This window comes from Schistocerca cancellata, chromosome 7 (genome assembly GCF_023864275.1).
Source record: "Schistocerca cancellata isolate TAMUIC-IGC-003103 chromosome 7, iqSchCanc2.1, whole genome shotgun sequence".
NCBI classification, from domain to species: Eukaryota; Metazoa; Arthropoda; class Insecta; order Orthoptera; family Acrididae; genus Schistocerca; species Schistocerca cancellata.
In genome coordinates this window covers 422,391,606-422,407,313 of record NC_064632.1, presented here as the reverse complement: position 1 = coordinate 422,407,313, position 15,708 = coordinate 422,391,606, and the positions used below count along the sequence as shown (strand labels likewise).

Below are 15,708 nucleotides of genomic sequence, written 5' to 3'. Positions count from 1 at the left end.
AGAGCTTAAGGTAGAATGGACTGATGAAGTGGTCATTGAAGTGCAAAATGTAATGCGTTGAGCGAATGGAGCATTAGAGAAAGCAGATTTGATTTACTGTGAGGTTTGATTTGCCAAAATGAATGAAAGCTGAGTATATAAAACAAAGTAAGATCAAACATCCCCAACCACATGAGGTGATTCAAGTGCCACAAATACATGGTATTACCACTGTGGGGTGTCAAGATCATTCTACTGGCAGGAAGTGTGGTATAGCTACTCACATGTGTGTCCACCCTGATTTCTGTGTCGATTGCTGAAGTCAACATCTAGTGTAGAGCAGAGAGTGTACCGCTTACAGAGAAGAAAAGAAAGTCCAGAAATTGAAAGTGACCAATACCGTGTCATACACTGAGGTGCAGATAATGTATAAATCTCTCCAATCTCCAACATTTTCATTTGCAGCAACACTCAAGGAAAAAAAATTAAAAATTAAGTGCTTCCTAAGATGTGTTGCCAAATTATTCAAACACGAAGTTAACAGCACCTGTGGAAGCAAAGCTTTGGATGAAACTGCTGCTGTTATCAAACTAGTTCCAGTGATCAGCAAAGCTTCAGTTGTTGAGGTGGATACTGCAGTAGCAGGGAAGTTGCTGAAATACATTGTGGCTCAGCCTAAATTGATTTCATCAAATCAGAAAGAGAAAACTAAGTGAAGCATATTGATAAGAAGGCTCAGTCAAAACAAGCTGACCATAAGATACATCAAAACTCAGATAATGACAAGTCCATCATGTACTTGCATATTTTATTTATTTTTCACATATATTTTTTCAGGTGATGCATCACGTATCATCTAGTAAAATCATCAAAAGTTCAAAGAGAGCTATAATATATTTTAGACGTGATACAGAAAGTGGCACTTGACCCTGAAAAATAAGAATATGAGATCCGCGACATGAGTACTAAAAATATTCCATTAAATTTCAGTTACCCAATACAGTGGAACTTTGATTTGACATCCTCCAATTTTACATTTTTTGTGATTCTACAGCATAAATTTGTAGCCCTTACGAAAAACCAGTAAAATCGATGCTAAAAATTCACCGATTTTACATTTCTTCCGAGTAAGATTTATCTTGATTCTAAGTTCTTACTCAACATCTTGCTTGACTTCATCCCAGTTTCTTCTTATTGACATTTGATGTGGCTGAACAAGCTCTAAGTGGTTCAAAAGACTGATGGTGGCGGAATTAAGGAAATATTTTAGGCCGTTATGGAGAGGGGGGATGTGAGAGAAGAAATACTGACATAATCCATGGTCGGTGTTGGCAACACAACTTGCAATATTTAGCTTCAGTGTGCAATTATGATACAACTACTGCTAGGTTGTAGCATTACTGGAAAAACAAGACAGTCAACGCGAAGTGTTCCGGATCAAGCCAATATGTGACAAAAGGACCCAGCCACCATCTTTTCTTGTGCCAATTATAACTCAGTCTCATCTTTGCATGTATTTCTGATGGACTGTATTCAGCAACAGTTTCAATCATCAACCTTTTAAATTCAGACACTGAGTCTCGAAGAATATGCTCGGTCATAATCGTAGAAATGTTACCCATTTCCAGTTCTTGACTTGTTAAGTCAACCAGTAACCGGTGCAGCCACCACACCACACTAACACATGTAAAATGAGCTCACCTATTGGATATGTGGAGAGGGGGAGTGGCCCTTCAGTGACAGGAGTGCAGGTAGGGCTGAAAGCATTTTGTGAAGTGTTGAAAATATAGTTTTCATACAGATGATGTTCTATGACGGATATGTCACACAGTAATAGGACAAGTGTTTTGTGATAGCATATTTTAAAGACTTCCATGTTCAAATCTGACATGATACAGTTGTAACAACTACATACACTACTCATGTAGATACTTTACACCACACACACCACACACTGTACACCGTAAAGATTGGCAGCAGTGATAGAGGGCATGAAGCAAAACTGTAGCACCTGAGCTTTCTTTCAAATTTACATTTTACACAGTGTACAGAAATTCACTGAGCCGACTTCTAATAAGCTTGTAATGCAAACTGGAGAAGTTAACTCAATTTTTCACGTCTCTGTTTCTCTCATCAAGCCTAAAAGAACACTTTAATGGTGGGTAGTATACGAAGTGTGGCTCATAAGAAAAGCATTAAACTTAACATCAAGCGTGACAAAGTATGTCATTAAGCAGATGAGCAGATGTCTGCATTTATGTTTATGGTTCCACGTAGCTGTGTGATGTTTTAGTTTTAATTCAACATGTTCTGACCATCCCCACCCTCTTGTTACCCAATATTGAGCTTGGAGTAAGTTAGTAATTTTGGGCAGCTGGACACATTTTCAAAGCATGCACCACACTGTGGTAGTGACACACTGCAGCGAGTGACAGGGATGGTCGAATTTAAATAACCAGGTCTGTTTATATCTTTTTTGTTGCTCTTCTGTGTTATGTATTGATGGCTCATTGCGCTCATCGTTTCTGTGATTTGTCATTATATAATTGTCTAGAGGATGATTGGGTTGCTGTATCATTAAAAATATTAATTCCGGTGGACTTTCTGCAGGGTTACACACATATTTTCAGTCACTTCAGTTCACAATACAAATCAATGAAACACACACAACTTATTCTCTATCCTTGCACTTCCTACTTGTACAACCAACTGCACAAAAGAACACAGATTTACCTCTAACAACATGATGTAGCAAAGAAATTACTATCATATATCGATCTATTTATGCAGAATAATCTTTGGAACATAAATTTCATAAATAAAATACAAATAATTGTTTATCCTTTTTGAAAAGTAAATAATCATCATTGCAGCTACATTAAGTATTTATAAACATTGGCATTTAAACATTTTTGCATAGCTACACAGTAGTGGTTTTTTTGTTATTTATGTATTTGGTGAGGTATCGTTCACTTCATAAGATTCAAGATTGGTTAGTACATTTATCTCATCATAATCAGTTTTATTACAATAGCCCACCAAAAATTTTGAAAGCATAAAATGCAAGACAAATTTTGATAAAAAATAATAAAACTAGTCACCCCAACAAATTTTGGAGTAGGACAAATTAATATTAAACAGTTTGTCATTACATGATATACAGCATTTTGACTTCCTTAGCATCACCACTTAATTCAAATAAGGTCAAGAACAAAATTTCATTTTTCTTTTCTCACAGATTTTCAAAAACAGTTTCAGAGTGTGACCTTTTACCTATTCTGTAGCTCTCAAATTATTATCAAATATCATATAATAATTTTGGGTAAGCAAAAGGATGGCACAACCAACAGGGTTTTTATTATATTAGCATGACAGTAGAACTTGTATTTTGTGAGAGTGTCTGTAAACCAATATTTATAAATCTGTCTTTAATACATGAAATATCATTAATTGTTAATGGCCTATGATGAAAAGAAAATATCTTAGTCTACATAGAGTTATGTAGCAAAATACTTCAGTTCACAGGACAAAATTAATGTTGTTAGTTCAAAACTTAATCCTTTTTCTTACAACACCAATGAAATGTCTTTGTAACAACATTTTATAATGTCTTCTAAATTTATGTTTCTTACAGGACATTAAAACCTCGGCATATAAAAAAGTGGTGTAGTAAAAATTATTTTACTACACTGTGACGCTTTCTATGTGGGAATGACCAGCAACAAACTGTCCATTTGCATGAATGGACACAGGCAGACAGTGTTTGTTGGTAATGAGGATCACCCTGTGGCTAAACATGCCTTGGTGCACGGCCAGCACATCTTGGCACAGTGTTACACCATCCGGGTTATCTGGATACTTCCCACTAACACCAACCTATCCAAACTCCAGAGATGGGAACTTGCCCTTCAATATATCATCTCTTCCCGTTATGCACCAGGCCTAAATCTCCGCTAATTTCAAGTTGCCGCCACTCATACCTCACCTGTCATTCAACATCATCTTTGCCTCTGCACTTCCGCCTCGACTGACATCTCTGCCCAAACTCTTTGTCTTTAAATATGTCTGCTTGTGTCTGTATATGTGTGGATAGATATATGTGTGTGTGCGAGTGTATACCTGTCCTTTTTTTCCCCCTAAGGTAAGTCTTTCCGCTCCCGGGACTGGAATGACTCCTTACCCTCTCCCTTAAAACCCACATCCTTTTGTCTTTCCCTCTCCTTCCCTCTTTCCTGATGAGGCAACAGTTTGTTGCGAAAGCTTGAATTTTGTGTGTATGTTTGTGTTCGTTTGTGTGTCTGTCGACCTGCCAGCACTTTCATTTGGTAAGTCACATCATCTTTGTTTATATATATATATATATATATATATATATATATATATATATATATATATATATATATATATAATAGAGGGAAACATTCCACGTGGGAAAAATATATTTAAAAAGAAAGATGATGAGACTTACCAAACAAAAGCGCTGGCAGGTCGATAGACACACAAACATTCACACAAAAATCTAGCTTTCGCAACCAACGGTTGCCTCGTCAGGAAAGAGGGAAGGAGAAGGAAAGACAAAAGGATATGGGTTTTAAGGGAGAGGGTAAGGAGTCATTCCAATCCCGGGAGCGGAAAGACTTACCTTAGGGGGAAAAAAGGACAGGTATACACTCGCGCACACACACACATATCCATCCGCATATACACCCAGTGTATACCTGTCCTTTTTTCCACCTAAGGTAAGTCTTTCCGCTCCCGGGATTGGAATGACTCCTTACCCTCTCCCTTAAAACCCATATCCTTTTGTCTTTCCTTCTCCTTCCCTCTTTCCTGACGAGGCAACTGTTGGTTGCGAAAGCTAGATTTTTGTGCGTATGTTTGTGTTTGTTTGTGTGTCTATCGACCTGCCAGCGCTTTTGTTTGGTAAGTCTCATTTTATATATATATATATATATATATATATATATATATATATATATATATATATAAAGACATGAAAGCATGCCACATTACTTAGGTTACACAGATCAAGTTTAAGCAATGGTTAATTTCCTTCGTTCACCCTTACTGACATTGTCTGCTAAATATATATTTCACTGTTAAAATTTGTTTTTCTCTTCTTTGTCCTTTCCGTATTTTATTTTACTGTATTGTCTGATATAATTCCTTTTTTTTTTTCAGAATTTACCAGTCACTAGGTTAGTTGATGAACTCATGGAGATGAAGACATCACAAGAAACAGAAGATTTCAGGTACTTTGATCCTAAACAGTTGAGACCACTAGACAGTTCACAGATACCGAGAAACAGGATGCCATTCCAAGAGGCAATTGTGTTTGTTGTTGGTGGTGGAAACTACATTGAATACCAAAATCTAGTTGATTATACAAAGGTTAGTGACGAAAGTCTTGAATCTGAGTTATCTTTTTCTTTTGTGAAATTAAATTATAAAAAGATTTTTTTCAGAGAACATTAGTAGTAGAGAAGCAGACTGAATATGTACTTGAAATTAGTCTATTTTAGTGAGGTATCATTTTTTCAGTTATATGTTATATAGTGTAAAATAGTTTTTCATACATTTTTGTTTGTATGTCATCTGGGGATCCATACTAAAATTCCATACTCTTTTGTTATTAATCTTCCACAATGTGAGTATAGAAGTAGGGGAACATTTGACTGTAACTGCCATATGCCACATGTTATTCACTGAGTTGAAAAGTATGACGGTCTTTCTGATGTGGCAAGTTGGCCAGTTTATGCCTCAGTATTCAGATCACATACTTGTTGAAGACAGAGGAGCAAGAAGCTCTAGTATAAGACAACCACACGATTCCAAGATACTCCCTTCAAATAATCCTGTGGATGGACAATTCTGATGGTGAAAGAGCTAAAGAAGACGTGTTCATCCTCAACAAGGATAGCTGTTAAAACTTGACCAGATCACTCCACACCAACTACAAGTAGCTGACATCACAATTTCTGTACCTGCGAAGATCACCATGTGTTACAGCTATCTGCCACCAAATAATTCCCTCAGTTCAGCTCTTATTGAATTAATCAAACAACTCCTCCACCCAATACTCCTTTTGGAAAATTTTAGCACCCACGACATGCTTCGAAAGCTCTAAACACATTTCTCACAAGTCAATGTATGTAATTAATTTTATGTACCTGTTAAACAAGGAGCAGGTAACAAATTGTAGCATGTCTATTGACTTGTCCTCTGCCACTTACTTATTGCTTTGTTACCTTCCTTTATTGACATCATAGAATGCAATCTATCCTTTTAAAAGATGCTTGTTTCACAAGGATTTCCTCACAACTTCAGGACTCCTCGAGTTCTGTAGAATTATTTGCCATACCTTTTTTAGAAACCACTATCTGGTTTTCTGGTGATGAGCACAGCAGAGGACTGTTATTTTAACATTTACAGGAGAGGTGTTGTTATTATTGACATCAGATAATTTATCCTCTAGGGACCACTTCCTCAACTGACTCCACTTGTCATGAAGATTAATACAGGGTGTGAGAGCTCTAAATTTCCTATGAAGTAATAGATTTAACTAATTTCATCGACCTGTTAAGCAAGGAACAGACAACAAATTGTAGCGCAACCATTAGCTTGTCCTCTGCCACTGACTTACTGCTTTGTCACCTTTCATCATTGTTAGTAAATGTCCATCTGGCTCCACTTGTCATGAAGATCCATACCAGGTATGAAGCAATTCATGTTCAGTTGACAACCATTTGGCCTGAAATCACCATGGAGGTACAGAGAGAATTTGATATGTAGCACACCAGGTTCAAACAGTTCAGCTTAATTTTTTTGTTTGTGTGTGTGTGGGTGGGGGGGGGGGGGCAGCTTGTGCTGGTGTGGATGTGTGTGTGTTTTCTACTTCAGAAGAAGGCCGTTCGGCCAAAAAATTAAATGTATAGCTGTCTTTTCTTCATGCATGTCTGTGACTCAGCAACTCCTGTATATGGTGAGTAGCAATCTATCCTTTTAAAAGATGCTTGTTTCACAAGGATTTCCTCACAACTTCAGGACTCCTCGAGTTCTGTAGAATTATTTGCCATACCTTTTTTAGAAACCACTATCTGGTTTTCTGGTGATGAGCACAGCAGAGGACTGTTATTTTAACATTTACAGGAGAGGTGTTGTTATTATTGACATCAGATAATTTATCCTCTAGGGACCACTTCCTCAACTGACTCCACTTGTCATGAAGATTAATACAGGGTGTGAGAGCTCTAAATTTCCTATGAAGTAATAGATTTAACTAATTTCATCGACCTGTTAAGCAAGGAACAGACAACAAATTGTAGCGCAACCATTAGCTTGTCCTCTGCCACTGACTTACTGCTTTGTCACCTTTCATCATTGTTAGTAAATGTCCATCTGGCTCCACTTGTCATGAAGATCCATACCAGGTATGAAGCAATTCATGTTCAGTTGACAACCATTTGGCCTGAAACCACCATGGAGGTACAGAGAGAATTTGATATGTAGCACACCAGGTTCAAACAGTTCAGCTTAATTTTTTTTGTTTGTGTGTGTGTGGGTGGGGGGGGGGGGGGGGCAGCTTGTGCTGGTGTGGATGTGTGTGTGTTTTCTACTTCAGAAGAAGGCCGTTCGGCCAAAAAATTAAATGTATAGCTGTCTTTTCTTCATGCATGTCTGTGACTCAGCAACTCCTGTATATGGTGAGTAGCAATCTATCCTTTTAAAAGATGCTTGTTTCACAAGGATTTCCTCACAACTTCAGGACTCCTCGAGTTCTGTAGAATTATTTGCCATACCTTTTTTAGAAACCACTATCTGGTTTTCTGGTGATGAGCACAGCAGAGGACTGTTATTTTAACATTTACAGGAGAGGTGTTGTTATTATTGACATCAGATAATTTATCCTCTATATTTACTATTACTAAGAATCCATTATTGTGCAATCAAATATGAAATCTACTCAGCTTTCGAAGAACAGAAAATCAGTGAAAGTAATCATGATATCAGTCCCAAAGTAAGTAAAGTGAAGAAAAAAATGGAAGCAAAAGGCCATAATAACAAAGACATATATATTCCAACTAAATGGTCATATGAAATACTTGCATAAAATACTAGGATGCAAGGAAATACAATGTCCATTTCATTCAAAGGATTAAGTATGCCCAGTGAAAAATGCATCAGCTTATCAAATTTTGATGTATTCTGTATGTTACCTGAAGTCAAATAAGGATATTTCAGTTTGGCACTTGGAAGCCACAAGTCAAATGCTTGTATAAAAGCTAGCTAAGAATGAAAAGTATTTTATGAACGTGGAATATAACAGCCAGTATCTTTAACATCAGCAGTACTAATACAAATAAAATGGCGCCACTCCTTACTGTACACAATGTCCTGTAGCCTTTGCATCTATGTATATAAAGCAGCATGTATGTATGTACATACATATGTACTTTTAGGATCTCCTCCCAAACCACTGGATCCTCCCAAACCACTGGATCGATTTCATCTAAATTTGGCACACAAACAGCTAACTTCACAAGCATTGGCACTGTGGTGTTTATAACCTCCTAGCTCCAATAATAGCAGAGATTGGCCGAAACCAAGTTTTTTCAGCCTTTGCCATTATGCTGCCCTGAATGACAGTTGTTTTGTGGGGAAGTAGCATTAACCTGCTTTGCAGGCAGCCTACACATCAGGGCTAAGAAACGGTTTTTCAGCCACCGATGGCAGGCGTGTTGTGTTGGAGCTGTATTGGCCTGCTTTATCGTTCTTTTTGGGTGGTCTTTACATAAAAATGGATGCAGCGGAGGGGAAGTTGAGATGGGTAGAGGAGGGGATGGAGAGAGAGAATGAGCTGGAGGGAATGGATAGATGGAGAGGGGAAGAGGAGAGACAGATTGTGTAGGAGGACAGAGAGGGTGAGGATAAAGTGGGCACATATATGGGGAGGAGGAGATGGACAGAGAGGAGGTGAAGGAGTAGATGAAGAAAGAGGGGAGGAGGGAGAGCTGGGCAGAGATAGTGGGGAGAGGAGATTGATAAATAGAGGAGGAGAGGGATAGAGATAGAAAGGGGGAGGAGGAGATGGTCAGAGAGAGGAATAGGAGGGGATGGACAACAGGGGAGATGGAGATGGACAGAGAGATGGGGGAAGGACGAGATAGACTGGGAAATGGCATAGTAGCAGACTTATAGGGAGAGGGGCAGGAAAAGATGTACAGAGGGAGGGCGGAAGAGAGATCACCAGAGAGAGGGCAGCAGAAGAGATGGAAAGAAGAGAGGGCAGCAGAAGAGATGGAAAGAGAAACAGAGGGGAAGAAAGATATGGAAAGAGAAAGGGAGGTGGAGGAAATGGACAGAGAGAGAGTGGTGGGAGGAAGATATGTGCCACATGTGTATGTGGGCAAAGCCAAAGGTAACAGGCTAGTTATTCGTATAAAGATTGTCAGACTTAATATGTCATTGAAAGAATCATTTCAAGAAAAAGTTCATAAATTTTCTTTTCTGGACTTAACCATATTTATATGATTCTGTTTCACTTGTCAAGCACCATAAGAATAAATATATTTGGCATTTATTTTCTTCATTTAGTTTTTTGTGCTTGCTACAGAGATTGGTGACTGATATTGTCAGAGCCCTTTGTTCCATGGGTGCCTGCAGAAATTTGTCCAAGAAGGGGCAAGATTTCAAAAGTGGTATATAAAAAAATAACTGATTAGTTGACTTTGAGAATGTGTCGTGTCCCCAGAAACAAATTTGTCAGGAAGTAGACATAGCTTACCGCGCCGTAAATGTTCTATAATTATCTGTCCATATTTTTTTGAAAGTAGATCACTGTTATAACTTAAAGGTAAGCATATTTCATTAGTATAGCCAAAGCACATCTTTTTTTATGAATATTGAAGAAGGAAATCTTTGAAAGCAAACATGAAATTAACTCCTAACAGCCAAGGATTGAAGGAAAATGGTCCTTGTCTCCGTAATATGGCACGTAATTGTGTAGCCATGACAACTGGACTACAAAACTCATAACTCTATGGCTGAGCTACACCCCATATAGTCTTAAGACCCATGTGTTTGAAGAAGATACAAACACCTTTTTGACCATGATGTTTCACTATTTTTCCACTCTTCCAGTGCAGAAATTGGTTCTTCTGCATTTGGGCCCACAGATGAAGTGTAGATGAATACATCTATAATATAATATGACTGTGTTTTTCATACCCTACTACAAATCACTTTACTGTGTAAAACTTAATGAAGTCTCAGGAAGCCTCGATGGATCAAATGCGAACCTTCTGTTGAGATTAAGATAAGCAGCAGATAAAGAAGCTGTTCTTGGAATTGTGAAAGAGTGTTACATGCATATTCTAACCATGTGTGCACTGAGCTGGGTGTAAGAACTGTCCATTTTTGTAGCTCATTAATGGCTGTACAAGGAAGTGACAGAATAAAGATTAGGTACTCTATTTTGGCAGTTTTCTGTAAAGGTCCATATCCAACAAGATTACAAAACAGTATCGAAACTGCAGCCATGATAAGAAAACAGTATAATTTCCTGCGAACAAAATGACAACCAGTGTAATGTTTAATAAAGCCCCAGTGTTTGTCCTTACATTCGGCAATCTACATCTGTGGTTGAGTAGAACTCTAGAGAACTATCTATAGAAATAAATGAGAATACTGTAATAAATATTGTCTGTAGCCTAGATTTCAGGAGGGGAGAAGTGCGCCCCCCCCCCCCTCCCGCCGCCGCCGGCCAAAGTGGCTGTGCGGTTCTAGGCGCTGCAGTCTGGAACCGCGAGACCGAGACCGCTACGGTCGCAGGTTCGAGTCCTGCCTCGGGCAGGATGTCCTTAGGTTAGTTAGGTTTAACTAGGTCTAAGTTCTAGGGGACTAATGACCTCAGAAGTTGAGTCCCATAGTGCTCAGAGCCATTTGAACCATTTTTTTGCGCCCCCCCCCCCCTCTTCCCCTATTGTGGATACCTATGTTTTGTCTTGTTTTTTTTCTAGTTGCTACCAGATGCATGTAACACAATTCTTTTTGGAAAATGAAGGAAGTATCAGACTTATTTTAGAAAGTTAACTCTTGAGAGCCCGTTGGAGAGTATACCTTACAAAGATGCCATTCACATGGTATATTTTGCATACATTGCTGCTCCACTGCATATTTATGATCTTTGCATCAGTCAGTGTTCATGTCTCAATGTCTCAGATATTTAAAATTTCATGCTGCTATAGTTATTGTGAGGTTTTACATATAGTTTCACAATTATTTCTGTCTGCTTTATCTGTGATTGTGAGTCTAATGTAATGCAATTACCTACAAAAAAAGAGTGGTTTCGCAGGGCAAAGCAGGAGGACCAACAAGTAAACGAGTTACATATGGATCAACAACTCTCAGTAATGCCAAGCAGTTCCTAAAACAAGTGAGTGAATTGTGAAAGTAATAAATTTAGTGTAAGGTTGTCAGAAGATAATTAAAAATAAAATTAATGAATTATTTCCTTTTTTCAGCTTTCTTTGTTGGGGCAAGAGATTCATTGATGGCAGTTCATGCAGTTCTTCAATGGAAAGTCAACCTGCAACTGGAAGTGCTAGTGTTAGCATTAAAAAACCTTTGCGCAACAGGAATTTTTAATATGAAGAAGTGACTTTTGCATAGTGTCTTGTGAATTTCTGATGCATGGTTGAGGTTTTTTTATGTTTATCATGGAGTTAAACAACATCAGTTTTGGAGTAACAAATGAAATATTTCATTTCTGTACAGGTGCAACACACTCCTCAGAAGAAAAATCTGCAGACAATTTTTCATGCAATGTGTACAAAGAAATTTGATTGTAATATGTATTACGAAATAGAAATTCTAGTTTTATTCTGTACAAAATTATAACTTTTGGAATGTATATTTGTCTTAAAGTATGAAAAATAAGTATAAGTTTCACATGAAACATATTGTGTGAAATGAGTAACTCATCTGACATATCCTGAAGTAAGTGTAATATCTATGTTCACAGTTACAGGCAGCAGCGATAAGATGAACTTGTTGTAATTGGGGGGGGGGGGGGGGGGGCTGCATGCAGAGAAGTCCTTTAAGGTTCCTAACCCCGTCTTTTCTTAGTACTAATGAAGGGACCGTCAGACCTGTTAGTCTTGGATTTTGATGAGCCTTAGATATGTTGTAGAGGAACCTGTCCTGAATACCTGGCTGGCAGCTTTTCATGCAACAGCTCCTAGTTTCCAAGAAAATTGATGTTGAAGTTTTTGAGGAACCTTCTATACCCATAATATTAGTAATGTTTCCACCAAATAAGCATAGTGGCAAAACTTGATGGGTACCATGCAGTTAGTACAAGTTAAAACCCTGTCTGTGTGCTATCTTTATTTTCAGTTTCATCACAAAGAGTATCATAAAGTAGTATTGTCACGCAAAATTATTCAAAAATATTTATCTGATTCATTAATGAATTTACCACAGCAAAAATGACTATATTTGAGTAGTTTGCATTTGATGCTATTCTGTATGAAGAAATTGAGAAAAAAGGTAAAGAGGCAGGGATTGAACCTATTCTGATAGCATGGTACCCATGAACCTAAGCCCCTGCACTATGCTTGCTTGGTCAATACATATTTAACGTTATTGATGGGAGAGAGACACAAGACTTACAACATTGATTTTCTCAGAAACTTTGGCTGGCCATCTCGTGAATAGTCTCTAGCCAGGTACTCAGGACAGGACACTCCACATCACTCCTAAGACTCATCAACAACGACACCTTGCCGTACACCACGACATCATCAGCAAACAGCCGCAATTGCTATCCACCCTATCCAAAAGATCATTTATGTAGATAGAAAACAACAGCAGACCTACCACACTACCCTGGGGCACTCCAGATGATACCTTCGCCTCCAATGAACACTCACCATCGAGGACAACATACTGGGTTCTATAACTTAAGAAGTCTTCGAGCCACTGACATACTTGGGAACCAATCCCATATGCTCGTACCTTAGTTAGGAGGCTGCAGTGGGGCACCAAGTCAAACGCTTTCCAGAAGTCAAGGAATATGGCATCCATCTGATACCCCTCATTGATGGTTCGCAAGATATCATGTGAAAAAAGGGCGAGTTGCATTACGCAGGAGCAATGCTTTCTAAAGCCGTGCTGATGCACGGACAGCAACTTCTCTGTCTCAAGGAAATTCATTATATTCGAACTGAGAATATGTTCGAGAATCCTGCAACAAATCGATTTTGAGGATATTGGTCTGTAATTTTGAGGGTCCATCCTCCTACCGTTCTTATATACAGGCATCACCTGCACTTTTTTACAGTCACTCGGGACTTTACGTTGGGCAAGAGATTCGCGATAAATGCAAGCTAAGTAAGGAGCCAATGCAGTAGAGTACTCTCTGAAAAACCGAATTGGAATCCCATCAGGACCTGGAGATATATTTATTTGCAACCCATTCAGCTGCTTCACAACCCCAGGGATGTCTATCACTATGTCCTCCATATGGGAATCTGTACAAGACTCAAACAGCGGTATGTTTGTACGATCCTCCTGCGTGAAAGATTTCTCAAATGCTAAATTTAAAATTTCAGCTTCCGTTTTGCTGTCTTCCGTTGCCAGGCCAGACTGATCAGTGAGTGACGGGATGGAAGCCTTTGAGCCACTTTTACGTAAGACCAGAATTTCCTTGGGTTTTCAGCAAGATCTTTTGCTAAGGTATGACAGTGGTAGTGGTTGAATGCTTCGCGCATCGCTCTTTTTCAGCAGCACGAATCTCTACTAACTTTTGCCTGTCCTCATTCTCCCGATCTTTCTTGTACCGCAAGTACAACTGCCTTTGCTTCCCGAGCATTCTCCGAATTGTGCTGTTAAGCCACAGTGGATCTTTTCCGTCTGTAACCCACTTTTTCGGCACATACTTGTCCAATGTGTGATTTACAATGTGTTTAAAATTTTCCCATAATTCTTCAATGTCCATCATACCGGAAGTAAACGAAGTCGATTCATTTACTAAGTGGGATCCTGACAACTGCTTATCTGCTCTTTCTAGTAAGAATACTCTCCTAGCCTTCTTGACTGACTTTTTAACTTTCGTAACCATAGTTGTAATGACAACATCATGATCACTAATCCCTGTCTCAACACTGACACCATCGATGAGGTCTGGTCTGTTCGTGGCTACCAGATCTAAAATATTTCCATTACGCATTGGCTGTCGATTTAGCTGCTCAAGAAAGTTTTCGGATAATGTGTTCAAAAGTAATTCACACGAAGGATTGTCTGTACCACCTGTAATGAATCCACAGACATCCCAGTCTATACTAGGTAGATTGAAGTCACCTCCGACTAATATAGCATGATCCGGGTACTTCTGCGATACAGAATGTAGACTCCCTTTGAATGATTCTAGAACTGTCACTGTGGAACCTGGTGGCCGGTAATAACACCCCACAATTAACTTTATTTCCCCTAGCCCTGTTAAACATGTCCAGATAACTTCACAATCACACTCTACTTCGATCTCAGTAGACACAATATTTTTGTCAACTGCAATGAAGACACCACCTCCTACAGTGTCTCATCTGTCTTTCCGATACATGTTCCAGCCCTCACTAAATATTTCAGAACTTCCTATCTCAGGGTTCAGCCAGGTCTCAGTCCCGAGAATAATTTGCACGCCACACGCTTCCTGGAGGGCAGTAAATTCAGCCACTTTATTCCGAACACTCTGAAAATTTACTGCTAAAATCTTGATAGCTGAAGTGTCTTTACACTGAGCGCGTCCTGATTTCCCTGCCTGCACGTTGACTGGTGAGTGTTCATCAGGACACCTCGCACTACTGCCTAGCCTAAAAAAAACCCATGTGCATGCCACAAGTACTCTGCTACCTGAGTAGCCGCTTCCTTTGTGTAGTGCACCCCTGACTTATCTAGGGGCATCCTACAATTCCCCACCCAATAGCGCAAGTCTATAAATCTGCAGCCAAGACCGTCACAGAGTCGACGAAGCCTCTGGTTGAGACCCTCCACTCGGCTCCAAACCAAAGGACCCCGATCCACTCTGGGAACGATGCTGCAAATAGAGAGCTCTGCTTGCACCCCAGGTGCAAGGCCAACGGGCTTCACCAAATCCGCCAGCCACCTGTACGAACTGAGGATCGCATCAGAACCCCAGCGACAGGCATCATTGGTGCCGACATGAGCAACTACTTGCAGACAACTGCACCCCGTACGCTCGATAGTCGCAGACAAGGCCGCCTCCACATCTTGGATGAGGCCCCCCGGCAGACAGACCGAGTGCACGTTGGATTTCTTTCCAGCCCTGTAGGCTACTTCCCTAAGGGGCTCCATCACCCGCCTAACGTTGGAGCTCCCAGTAAACAGCAAGCCTTTGCCCCTGTGTGCCTGCTCGGGCCCTGCTGAAAGAGCGGTCACCTGCCCACTGACAGGATGTACGGGCGAGGCCAGCCGGCCAGCCTCCACATTGGCCCTCCACCACGAACAACGCGAACGCTTTGCAGTCTGCCACTCAACCTGAGGTGAGGGCGGCCCCAACGCGCCGGGCACACTAGTAGGTGCCTCAGCAGCTGAGTCAGCGGACGCAGCGAGCGACACCTGGGGTGTCTCAAGCGACATGCCAGACCCTCCGCCGTCGCTGCGCCTCGAGGCAGCAGCCTGAAGGTGGCTGGTGGTTGCCAACAGCACGCT

The 15,708-nt window shown here is 40.0% G+C and overlaps 1 protein-coding gene across 1 annotated transcript in view; it reads left to right on the top strand.

Annotated features, from left to right (window-relative positions):
• The window catches only part of LOC126092620 (protein sly1 homolog), a 161,596-nt gene extending 149,661 nt beyond the window's left edge, over window positions 1–11,935 (top strand). The window contains exons 13-15 of the mRNA XM_049908337.1: window positions 5,161–5,370; window positions 11,333–11,413; window positions 11,502–11,935. Coding sequence (XP_049764294.1) covers window positions 5,161–5,370; window positions 11,333–11,413; window positions 11,502–11,531 — 321 coding nt within the window. The 3' untranslated portion in view covers window positions 11,532–11,935. The remainder of the gene's footprint in view (window positions 1–5,160; window positions 5,371–11,332; window positions 11,414–11,501) is intronic.
• The last annotated feature ends 3,773 nt before the right edge of the window (window positions 11,936–15,708 follow it).